At 35.8% G+C, this 13,103-nt stretch overlaps 1 protein-coding gene across 2 annotated transcripts in view; it reads left to right on the top strand.

The window, feature by feature from the left end:
* TBCD (tubulin folding cofactor D) overlaps window positions 1-13,103 on the top strand; it is a 133,753-nt gene that overhangs the window by 70,204 nt on the left and 50,446 nt on the right. For both annotated transcript variants that reach the window (XM_075518530.1, XM_075518531.1), the window contains exons 17-22: window positions 1,290-1,319; window positions 4,753-4,838; window positions 8,787-8,867; window positions 9,634-9,707; window positions 10,612-10,729; window positions 12,224-12,284. In XM_075518530.1, the coding sequence (XP_075374645.1) occupies window positions 1,290-1,319; window positions 4,753-4,838; window positions 8,787-8,867; window positions 9,634-9,707; window positions 10,612-10,729; window positions 12,224-12,284 (450 nt within the window). The remainder of the gene's footprint in view (window positions 1-1,289; window positions 1,320-4,752; window positions 4,839-8,786; window positions 8,868-9,633; window positions 9,708-10,611; window positions 10,730-12,223; window positions 12,285-13,103) is intronic.

Genomic DNA, 13,103 nt, shown 5'->3' with positions numbered 1-13,103 from the left:
GAGGCAATCCTAAAGTGGTTAGCTTGGGGCCACTGCTGGCAGTGTAGCTGCAACTGTGAGCAGGCTAAGGTGGGCTCCAAAACCCACCAAGGTGGTGGGTAAGCGGTTTAGAGTCAGCCTGTGCTACGTGTCCTGCAATGGATACACTGCGAGTAGGAGCTGAACTAGCCTGGGCAAGTCTACAGGAACTGCAGTCATTATCCTAAACAGACATAACCTGAGAAATGCGCTAAGATACTCTGGCTTCATAAGGGCTTGCTTCACCTGTGTTCTGTGAGTGCTTGCTCCATACATAGAGTATGATACCTTGGTGAGCTAACTTAACCCTTTGTTTTTACAGATGGATTACCACATGTGTACTGTATTTATGTAGGAAATACAGAAGCTCTGTTCAAGTTCTTGTGGCATTTTCAGTAAAGATTGGGACTTCCCCCTGCATGTTAAATATCATTTAACTGTCAGGTGACAAGTGCTGTCCATCGCTGGAGATTTGTGTTTGTAGATAGACTGACATTCCCTAAGAGAAGTGTCCAGATAATGATGATCTCTGCTCTCTGAAAAGAGTTAAAATTTACAGAAGTTTTTATTAGTACTTAAAATTGTATATCCTTTTAAGGAACAAAAAATAATTGGCTTTTTTGAGAGAGGGAGAAAATTCAAGTAGGGAGTAGCGAGTTAAGTAGATTTTATTCTGTATACCATACAAGTAGAGATTAACTGTATGGTTGTATTTGTTGCATTTTGCAAGATTTTGAGTTTATTTAATGCAAAACACAAGAAACATACAGGAATTTTGTCTTCAGGTTTTATAATTTCAGTGTTTCAGCATGCTTTCAGATGTGTATCTTTCAAATAAGTATTGCATTCTCAATATTTTTTGTCTGAAGTTTTCATTGACAAAGAATCAAACTTTGCCTACTATTAGCAAATTATGTTGAAGTAGTCAGACAAAAGCAAGCTGTCTCAATTTCTGTTGTCTACAGGTATTGACTTTCAATTCCAGTGTGAAGCCTTGTGTCACTACTCAAAAGCACTCTTGTGGGTGTGACTAGTTTAATAAACTTGCATTCTTAAACTGCTGTCGTGCAACATACAGCTTTAAGAACACCAGAACATAGAGTCGCAGAAACAAAAAAGCCCTGTGGGCTTGTTCTACTGACAAAGCTTACTTTATTTAAAAAAGAAAAGCCATGGGTCATTTATATTGTTGTGTGTTTTGAATTCATCATCTGGTGTTTATCAAAAAGCAAACCTGACTCGTTTTGGTATGTTTGTTCTCTGTTCCTTAGGCTGCCTTCCAGGAGAATGTTGGGAGACAGGTATGGTAACTTTCCTGAATCTTCACTCATTAGTGCCTTGGAGGTTACTGTAAACGTGTAGTACCTAAAATCAAAATTTGATGCTGTGACTTCAGAGAAATAGAGTAAAAGGATGTCACAAAATAATTATTTTCGTTATCAGCAAACAGGTTTTTGTGGACTATTTTTCTGAGATGTGAGTTTTATTTGTTTTGGAAGCAAATGAGCTTTCTGGTAATTTTAAGTCATTCTGAAAAGCAAAATCAGCATGGTCATTATACACCTTGCAAACTGCAACGCTCTTAAAGCAGGAAAAGCACAATTTTTGGTTATTCTTTTGTTTCATTGACTTTCTAGTTTTCAATATAGTGTAACAGCTGAAGGGTGCTGCACAATCTTTGCTCTGGTTGGTGATACAACAATGAACTAGGCTGAAGAGTCTTCATCTCAGTATTTGGGTTTGCCTGTATACCATAATGCTACCATCTAGATATTTTGAGAAACCTGTTGCTTTTGGAGGTACCTTTGAAAAAAAAATATTGTGGTAGGTTCCTATGTAACTTAGCAACATTTAAGTAGTTAAATGCTCAAACAACTTCGATTTGCAATCTTGGAAGAGAAGCAAATAGGGTAAAGACCTGGATTTTGAAGTTTCCTGGTTTCTCATCAGGAACTAATAAAGCTGAATATACAACTTGGAGGCAAAAAAAAGAGGGGGAAAATGGTTCAGTGGTTCTTGTGACAGAGCGGGGCACGTGAGCATGGTTAAAGCAAATTTTATTATCAATAAGCTATTCTTTAAGCCATCTTTGTTAAAATGGTGTCTAGCTTTCCCTGATATAATTCCTGAAGATCTCTGTGTTACGAGCCGGGATGTTATTCCTTTAGAGCGACAGGTATTAAGCAATGTGTCCGTAGCTGGTGTGTGTATTTCTGGATAGAATTAGGTTAATAGCAGAGAAAGGGTGCAAGAAGATTTGGAGGAAGAGGATAGGTATTTTTGGTGACCTGACGCAACTAGGTCTGTGATAAGTAGAAGCCAGTGTGATTCTTCCCTGGGTCTATAGTTTCTGCCCTGGAGAGGTTAGTCATCACACAGCAACTCAGCCCGATTCCAGTTCATGAGGTACCGAATGAAGTAAACACCTTACTGTGACTTCGGTTCCAGGTGAGATAGGGCTCCTGGGTGCTGCAGGTTTAGAAATGCTTCCATGCTAGCAAGAGTCTGGTGGAGTTTTTTATTTCCTAATCGGAGGGGTACAGTCTAAGTTAGTTTACAACCAGAAAGTTTGCTTATTGATTCTGCTTTGACACAAGATTCAAATTTGTCAGTGTTGGTAGAACACACAGCAATTTTAGCTTATATGTCAGCGTGTTAAGGAGGAGTTTGCAGTGAAATAGTAAGTTTTCATGGCATGAAGAATGCTATCAGCCTCCACTTGGTTCCTGTAGAAGTTTCACTTACTGAACCATTCCTTACTGCCTAGAAAAATGGTTACTTAATCAGTGGATAGACACTCTGTAGTTCTTTATCTGGATGTAATGTGTTGAAAGAGACACCCTTTCTCTGAATTGGAAGAAGCTAAAACATATTCTCCATCTGAAGTAACAATGCTGATACTAAATAGATGGAGAAAAAAGTTGACCTTGCTTACTTCCTGGTTCCTGCCTGCTTCACCTTTGCAATTCAATGTGTCCTGAATCTGAGAGCTTCCTTTCGTGGCCTCAGAAAAAGAAACCATTGTAACTTACACTTCATGTAAATGAAAACTTTGAAAAATTTGAAGAATTTTTTTTTAAGTATAAATCATGAGAAATGCACGTACTTCTAATGAGACAAACTTTTGTATTGGAGAAGTAAGTTTTAAGTGTTTTGACAGAATAGAAACTGTTAGCTTTTCCTCTGAAGTCTGTCTCTCCCATCGGCCATGACCTCTGTACTCTTGAACTTGGTTTCAGGAATTTTGCTGTCTCACTGACATGCACTGCGGCACCTTCGGTGAGATGGCATCAAATTGGCATGCTCACAGCCAAGTAATAAATAGCAAGCTCCAACTAGGAGCCAGAATTGAAATTGTTTACCTGGGATTTTCCTTATGTACAGTATGCATTCTTATATATTTAATTGTATGTCGTCTTGTTTGGCTACAATTCATACTGAGGTATTTCTCATGTGTGCATTTTTCTCCCTAATCAGTGTTTCATTAGGCTTTTGAAGAGTATGTTCATTTCACCATTACTAGGGCTTGAAGGTAGTCTCTTGGATAAGCCATAAATACTCTGTCTATCCTTCTTGGTACAGTCAGATTCCAGGCCTTGTTTTTTGGACTGTTGGCATTATGCTTCCCAGAAGAAGACCTCCACGGTAGCTGACAACTTCCCTCTGCTTGCAGTATATACTTCTTCAATTATTCAGGCTTAGATCTAGAGATATTTTCTACTATTTTTGCATGGCTGTATCCTAATGTGGAAGGGATGAGTGAGCTGTAAACAAACAAAACTGTATCATATCCAGAACCTGTACTTCCACATAGCCTTCTTGCTTAAATGTCATATGATTGTCCCTTTTGTAAGTGAGCGTGGTGTCTTTCAGTTGGCTGTTTTCCATTTGTACTTAATTATGGCTTCTGGAGGCTATGCTGCCTCCTCCATTCCAAAACACAGCCTTGCTGCGTAACACTGTATTAAATCAGACATAGCCAATCAAGATTCTGACTATCTGAATTGTATTGCTTATATAAAAAGGCAAATTTTTAGGTGGCAATTGCATATTTAGAAAGATAATTTATCTTCTAAAGCCAGAAATTTTTGAGCAGTGATGTCAGAAGTGTGATACTTCTGTAGGTTTCAATGTTTCAGGCTTTGCTGGGAACCAGTGTTCTTTTTAAAAACAAACTAACTAACCCTAATTTTTTAGTTCATTACGAAATAAGTCATATGTGTAAGTAGAAAAAAATAGAAGTAATTGAACTCCCATGTTTTCTACATGTGATGCATTTCTTGGTGCCTAAATCTCTAATTTTATACTTCATAAAACTCACAGCAGATACTTGTTCCTTCACATAAACTGAAAACATGTTTACATTTATCTAAACCTTCTTGTAGAATAATCATTTTTTGTGTACATACATAGTCATGCATTCACCAAATATATATTTGGATATGACTTGAAGGTGTTAAGATAGCTATTGCATAGTTTATTACCTGCTGCTATTTACTTTGACTGCTTATCATTGACTTGTAGGTGAAGCTAGATATTTTGCTGTTTATATATCCGATGTCCTTTATATCTTTAGTACAAGTGATTTTACTATAAATTAGAAATTAAATTGTATTTTTTCAGTGCTTGGAGAGTAGTAGATTTGTTTTCAATGATGTTGCCAATTTGGAAAGTATTTTACATTTTAAAATAATATTTTCTTATTTTTTTCCCTCTTCCCTATGATGTTTGTAGGGCACTTTTCCACATGGCATAGACATTCTAACTGCAGCTGATTATTTTGCTGTTGGTAACAGAGTTAACTGTTATCTGACTATAAGGTAAGTTTCCAAACATTAGTTTTCCTAAACATGAGGGACCTCTTTTACATAATGAAATATTTGTCTGATTGTTTCACCTTACTGGACATTATGTTTATTAGTGTTGTTTTTGAATAAATTAAAATTTGATTTTTCATATTTCTCCATCAAACTGCTTATTATGCATAAGACATGAGGAGAATGTGACCATGATTTCCTTGTCTATGTGGAGGAAGCAGCCAAGAGGCAATATTTGCAGGTGTCACAAAACTGTCTAAGCTGGTCAAGATTAGAGGAAACTAGGGGGTTTTGAAGAGTTGCAGTAAAAGGAGACGCTGGTATGATGGGAGATAGACTCTGATGTGGGTAAAAAAAAAAAACTAATACCCATTTAAAAAAATACTTTGCACAAGTTGTTGAATTTGTGGTCTGTGCATAGACCTTTAACTTGAGTGCTTATATTTTTCATAGACAGCTCAATGAAAATCTAACCGCAGTATGCAGTAATGTTTGAAAAAGCAAACTGATCACTGCAGTATGGAGTCTGCAAAGAGTGTAATAGGAAATACCGAAACTGATGTGGTGCTGTTATAAATCAGTGGCTTGTCTGGAATACTGTGTTCTGTTCTGGTCAGCTATCTGAAAAATACAATAATGCTGAAGTCAGGGGAATTCAGAGGCAAGCTGGGTGCACAGGATGACTAAAATGAACATAAGATTGCACTTCCTCATGAGAAGAGGAAAAAGACTGAGGGCTGGGTTCTAGCTTTAGTTGTCTAAGACAGACAGTCTAGCCTAGGAGTCTAGCCTAGGTGTCTAGCCTCTCTCCATAGCCAATGCAAAGAGACAGGCACCTACAGAAGGTGATTCAGACCATTTTAAGATAGGTCAGATAAATTGCCCTATGGAGTTGCATGTTGCTCAGAAGCCAACAGGTTAGAAAGGCTTGAAGAGATTATATTCTTGGGGAGCAGAAATAGCAAACAGGCATATGATGGTTTATGCTCTGTTGCCAGCTTTGTGACTTTCAACGAGCAGTTTTTAAGATAATTAGCACTGGAACCCTCTATCCTCTCATCGACTATTTTTTTTTTTTATTAATCTGTCCACCTCCATATTGTCCCTCTTGTGCATAATCACTTCAGTCTGTACATATCTTCACCTTTTACCTACTGTCGTTCTTCTGGGGTCCACACCCTCCTCCTACACTCTTCCCTAGAGCCTCTCTTCCCCAGAGCTCCCGCCTACTGAGCTGAGATGGGGAAATGCAGTGGCTTGGTGTTCGATGCTGCTCTAGATCCATACAGCGTCAATGTGATTTTTGAAACTCTGGCTTTTGGTACTAGTAGAAAATTGAAAATATTCAAAATTGACAAAGCAATTTTTATTTTCTCTCTTTTGCAATTTTGGCTTGGAGACTAATTATGTTCTTTCTCCTTACTTTTTGAGAGCTGAATTGTTAATTTATTATTTTTTTAAATACTTATTTATTACTCCTTTCATTGTGATTTCCAGGGTTTTTGTAGGAGTATTACTTATCTAAGTGAAAATATTTTTACTGTTGATTTCTTTCTTCCACTCTTGTGCCTTTCTTTAAATTGTGCAACAGAAAGAATGAATTTATAAGTTCTTTATAAATAATCTTATGGAATTTATAAGTTCTTTATAAATAATCTTATGCAGTTAGTAGCATGATTCCTTGAAACCATGTTCAGTGTTATTAATCAAACTCTTCTTTGTAAAGTTTTTGTCATCTCATTCATTATATTACTTTTAAAAATCTTCACCACTTTGCTCTTCAAGCAGGGTGTAATTATTTGGGTCAATACTTAATTATTTCCTTATTTTTGTCTGAGTCCTATCAAAGGAAAAGTACATAAGCATATATTTGGCTGCAGAGAAACATGTATCATTATGATGTGGTAGGAAGAATGGACCTTTCTGATCGGTATGCCTTAAGGTGGTGTAATCATTTACGTAGCTGGAAAAAGCTGCTTGAGGTTCATATTCCAGATCTAGAATCTTTAGCTGTCCTTCCCCCACCCAGATAAAAAAATCCTGGGACACTTTGTATGCCAGCATAATGCTGCTATGTGAAAGGAAGCTGTGCAGGTGGGAAGGTTGGTACTACTAGATTCCTTTCAGCAATAAAAACCCAAAAAAGATGTCAGCTGAATTTGGGTTTGGTTAATAAATGATGATATATTCTTGCAGAGAGGCAGTATCATATATATTTTTACATATATATATATATATCATATATATGTGTGTGTATAAATAATTGCTTATATCCTTTCAAATCTAAATATTTTTATGCAAGTTTTTCATACTGGGTGCCCTTTTGAACCTTTTTGCTGATGTTCTTTGGAGGATTCAGCTCAAATATCATAATGTATTTCTGAGGATGGAAGGTAGAGGAAACCCAGTTTATATGAACTGGGAGTAAAGAGATTATGTGATTCCAGGAGTTCCGGGCTTGGTAAAAGCAGAGTTAAGGAAGAAGCTTATTAATCTAAGTAGAGTGGGATACAAAAATCTTACCAGCAACATTATCAGAAAGGCTAGGCTTGTATCCAAGGCTACTTGTATTATATACTCAGTAGGGTACAAAAGATGAGGACTGTAGTTAAAGATAACTATAAACTAAAACTGAAAATGGGATTGGGCCACAGACATGGACCAAGAGATCAACTTTGATGAGCTGGACAAGGAAGTTCAGATTAAAACGGTTAGAAAGAATGGTGAGTGCTAAAACTAGGACCCAAGAAAGAACTACGAAGAAGAGAGGAGAACTCAAACTCGGGGAAAGTGTGTCTATTATTGTATGTTCTTCCAGAATAGGAAAAGGAACTAAAGAGTAATGAATTTTATAATTTCTCTGCTGGCATCAACAACCAGTTAAACCAACTGTCTAATCCCCCACCAGGGCTCATAGCAGTATTAGGTAGTACTTCTATATCCTGTATTGGCTGAAGTGACTGAGGTCTGTGCTGTGGATTTAAGGATTCCTACTCTTCTGATGAATTACATAGATATCAGTATGGTAACATGAAAGAGTATTTGGTTTTTGTCTTTGTTTTGCTTCTGATTACACACAGATATTAGTGGAACACTATTATGGTTGCAAAGTTAATCACTCAAAAGATAGGAAAAGGTGAAATTAAGGTAACCCATGTGTCCTTAATTTTGTCCCTTTGTGCATGCCATTTTGACACAAACACATTCTACTGATTGTTTACCTTTCCAAGATTATTTAACATACATCAGATGTACTGAAAAAACATTTCACTTAACTTCTGTTGACCTTAGCTTTCAATAGTTGATGCTTCTGAAGATTGGAAAGCAAGTGTGGCTGTAAAGTTAGGTAATTATGCAGGCTATGTAGATAATTAATTCTGGTGTTCCCTTACATCTTACATCCCTTACATCCAAAGTCTTGACTTTGCAGCTTTAACATTTTTTGTCAGAATTGACTTTTTGTATATGGTTGATTTTTTAAAAAAGGACAAATTGAAAACCCATATTCAATTTTGGACCATTGTATTTATGAAGATGTAGCATATTTCTATAACTTAATTTTTCTGTGTATTGTGGATTACATCATTAATATGTTTCTCCAAGCTGACATAATTTTGTAAGTTAATATACACATCTAGATTTTCTAGAATGTAACAATGGGAATTGAATGGGTTTTTTTGCTTTTCATTGCTGTCAAGCTTTTTGTATGTATAGTAGTTTTTATAAAGAATCTGAAAGTTTTACAAAAGTGATTTAAATTTTTTTCAATAACTGTAAAATATTTCCTATTGTATCATTTCATTCAGCTGCATCTCATTTAGGAGAAGGCATGTTTAAGTAATTTTTTTGATTGCTTTAAAACTAAAGGATTTAAATCTTTGGAGTAGCTTGTGTTAAAATGCACACAGATGTTGATTCTGTACTCTCTATATATGGACATTTCTTTTTCAGTGTGTATATTGCTGGCTTTCCTGAGTATACACAGCCAATGATTGATCATTTAGTTAACATGAAGATTAACCACTGGGATAGGTAAGTTCATAAAGTCTAATTATTAATATCCAGGAATTGACTGTTCTGCATATCATGCTTTCCCAGATTATTTTTGTGAATTTTACTTATACTAGAGTTTGCAATAGCATTTGACTGAAGAAAACTGGACAAGTAGTAAGTGGTGTCATCTATACCTCCCTAGCATATTGTCACTTAAAACATGTTTATGAATTTTGTCTTTTTGCCATGACCTCAATCTGTTAATAGATTAATAAAACACATTTATATGGTATATAGTGTATGTGAAGGGTAAACACCATCACCATACAATTATCATAATTAAAGTAGATTTCATGCATAGAGATGGTGCTTAGTCATATTCAGTGTTCATGAAGATTAAAATGTGTACATATAACACAAATTAGATTATATCAGTGCTGATAATAGTTTGCATCATGAGAAATAATAATAGTTTACTGTAGTGTCCTTGCCAATGCATAGAATGAGCCCTCAGGTTCTACCATCCACACTTACAGGGTTTTTTTGTCTCTTTCAGCAATAAGTTGTATTCATATAGCTAAAAGCTAGCTGTAGGCTGTCTGTTTGGTCCACTGTTTTGTTTTGTTGGCTTTTTTTGAGGGGGGGAAGCATAGGATGGACAGAGAATACTGTGATTTTTAATATTGCTGGGGTCTTTATTTTGGTCAGGGACAGGAGTCCCTTCCTGACGTTATGTTTTTTAATACATTACTTCTACTAACTTGCTAACCCCAAAAAATCCAAAAATGCGTTTTTACATCTTCAGTGTTATTCGAGAACTTTCAACCAAAGCTCTGCATAACCTTACTCGACGGGCTCCTGAATACATGGCAAATGTGGGTAGGTAACAAATAAGTTCTGCCTAGTGTGCCATATCGTGTTGTAGCTTATGTAGCAAAAATGTATTAAGATGATTTAAACATACACCATGACATAATAAGATTTCCCCTGCAACTTAATACAGTGTAGTGACACTAAAATTATAAAATACTGCCAGATCTGTTTTTTTTTTTTTTTTGTCTGGGGACTGGACTTTAGTTATCTGGCTATACTGGACCCTACCAGTTCCGAGATGAATAAATGGGTGTAGTTCTGTTGCAACAATTCAGGCCGCTAGCCCTCAAATTCCTAGCTTTTGCTTTGTTGATATGGCTTTGATGTCGTAAAGGGGGGAGGGATCTGTTTTGTCTTGTCCAGTCTGACATCTTCAGAAGAATTCCTTTTTGACTGTTGTGTGTGTAATCAAATGTTTCTTAGCACAAATTTGGGATCCTTTGCTCGGCCCACTCAAGATTCTGAGGATGTACTAGCTGGTTTTTAATATGGCTGAAAGACAGCAGCTGACACCCAGGTGAATCTGTAATTACAGATCTTACCTAGGCTCCCTGTAGTGGACTAGGAAGGTGGCAGTTTACATTGAAGTAAAATGCCATGGAAGTACAAGCCTCATTTCCCTTACTGCTTAGCCAACCCAATGCTTAATCGCACGTATGTCATTTTATTTACTCCAAACAGGGAGGTAGTTGTGAGTACAAAATTTCTTGGTGTGGTTTAGTATGCTTTGTCAGAATTTACTTGTATTTTTAAAACTTGTTTTTCATATAATGGCCAGGATATTTTGGCCTGACTTTCCAGAAATGGTTTCCCATGTTATTTCTAGGCAGATGTGATTACATTTAGAACTGTGATCTGTCACTCTGCTTTGCTTAAAAAAAAATATATATATATATTTAATCTCTTTCAGTTTTGCCAAGACTTCTGCCTTTATCAGTGGGCACAGATCTGCACACACGCCATGGGGCAATTCTTGCCTGTGCTGAGATCACCCATGCACTGTGTAAACTAGCAGAAGAGAATAATAGGTATAAATGCAAGATTATCTTGACTATAAATTTTCCTTTCATGTCTGGTCTATTGAAAGCTTCTTGAGTATAATTATGGCAACCTCCATCTTACTGAACTTCTTTTCCATTGAATTTTTGTTTGTTTTGATCAGTCACGCCAAGCCTTCACATTTTATTCAGTAATGTTATAAACGTAAGTCTAAATTAATCATCAGGAAAGTGAAATCATTTGCTGCCTTACTTGGAGAGTTCAAAGTTATCATTTAAATATAGATTAAACCCCCTTTCCCCAATAAGTATTGCTGTCTTCCTGGTGAGGGGACAGTCTTTTATCTTCAGTGTTAGAGAAATACCTTCTCAAGCAGCTTGTTGAGTTGGACTGATATAGTTGTTGCTGCTGAATGCTGGTCCAGATAGATATAGAGAGACATATATATATATATGGGTGTATGTGTGTGTACACACACACACGTATTACATATAGGCGATGTAGCCAGAATAATTGACAAAATTATTTGGAGATGTCTTTGCTTTAATGTTGTGATTAAAGAAAGGAGTAATTTACCTTTTCTTTCTTTCACAAGAATCACATGTGAAAAATGGTTGAAAGTCTTCATTGCAAAAACTAGAATTTGGAAGTTACGTTACCAGTAGCATTTTATACTAGCATGACTTAAATTGGGATCAACGGCTGTTTAAGATCAAGGCAATGGAAAATAAGACTCCAGAGTGCAAACTTCACTGAAAATAAATACAGTTTTGCAGGAGTCATAGATATATTTACACTGAAGAAATATCTTTTAAAAAAACCAGACAGACTTTCTGGGTCATTTCCATTCTAAAAGTTGGATAATTACACTCTGATTAACCTTTTTTATTTTATTTCTGAGAACATTCTGATGCAGTCATACAAAGATATCTAAAGTGGTGATGTCCAACAAATTTAATGTTGTGATTGTTTGTACAAAGTTTGTACAAGCTAAACATACTGATATGAATTCAAATAATAGATATCAAAAGTGTGCACTGATTTTTATGGCTTTAATTATTGACAAATAGGAATTGTATTTCCCAGCAGTGTCTATCAAAAGAATTTGTGTTAATCTTAAGAGTTCCCCTTTCAAGTAAGTTGAAAAGTTAGAGAAAAGATGCAGAGCATTTTTAGTAGTAGGAAATACTTGAAATTGATGGAAAAATGACAGAAGTGTTGGAATCCAAAAATACAACTGAGCCGAGAAGGGTTATTGATGTATTTACTGATTATAATGTTATTAGTAAGTGACACTAATTTTTTATAGTCCATTAAGAATGAGTTTGCTACATGATAAGGAAAGAACTTATGTTATTATGTTTGCTGATCTATTTAAAATTAAAAACTGCATATTTCTCTTGAGCATAATTTGGAAATCAAATGATCATTTTTCTGTTTGAAAGTACAATGAAGTCATGGAAGAAAAATTATTTATAGCATGATTAGGAAACCAGTCTTAAAAATTTTGTATACCTTTACAGATCTGTAACATATTATTTCAATGAAAAATCATTGGAGGGACTTAAGCAAATCCATCAAGAGGTTTGTAGCAAGTATAAATGTATCTTTTAACCTGGTGTGTTGTATTATTTTTAAATAAACATTTACAATTAAGACAGCTGTTCTCCACCTTCCTCTTCCCCTTGCCAAAAGTAAACAATCTCACAAATACAAATTTGGATACATGCTCCAGACTGACTGATAGCTACATGTCCTTGACCCTGTGTCTTATCTCCAGAATAATTTTGTATTTGATCCCTTTCTGTTCTGCCAGCTTCTTAGGCAAGCTGCTTTCTCTGGTGCTGTCAGTTACAGTTCTGAAATATTGCATGGGGTTTTGCTGTGGTTTTCTTTCCCCTTCTATTTTATCTCCCTTTCTGTACATACTGACTGGCCTTGCAGATAGATGTAGGGCTGTTGCCTTAATGTGACAATGTTCAAGAGAGATCTCCTAGTGAGTCCATTCTCTGTCCTTTCTGTTCATTTTTTTCTTACTGTATTGGGATTTCATTGCTAAATCCTTGCATCCATAATTTACCTGTTTATAGACCTTGAAAGTCATATTCTGTATTTCAACTTATGCATTTGTCTTTATCTCTACTTATGACAAATGAAGTCTTGTCCTGCTTATAGCAATTTAAAATACTATGAACATAGAACGGAGATAATTTTGCCTAACTTTTAATTTTAAGTCATCCCATGTTGTTGTTGTTGTTTTCTTTTGGCTCCTATTTCTTCACCTTATGGAACAGACAATACTTCAGCGTTCAGGCTCCTACTCATTTTCTACAGTATCTGTAGTACCTTTAGTCCCAGTTCCGATATGCTAACGCTGTCAGGATTCACTAGTTACCCATTATG

This window comes from Mycteria americana, chromosome 16 (assembly GCF_035582795.1).
Source record: "Mycteria americana isolate JAX WOST 10 ecotype Jacksonville Zoo and Gardens chromosome 16, USCA_MyAme_1.0, whole genome shotgun sequence".
Taxonomy (NCBI): domain Eukaryota; kingdom Metazoa; phylum Chordata; class Aves; order Ciconiiformes; family Ciconiidae; genus Mycteria; species Mycteria americana.
Note: the sequence above shows the minus strand (reverse complement) of the source record. Positions and strands in the feature narration are given on the sequence as shown.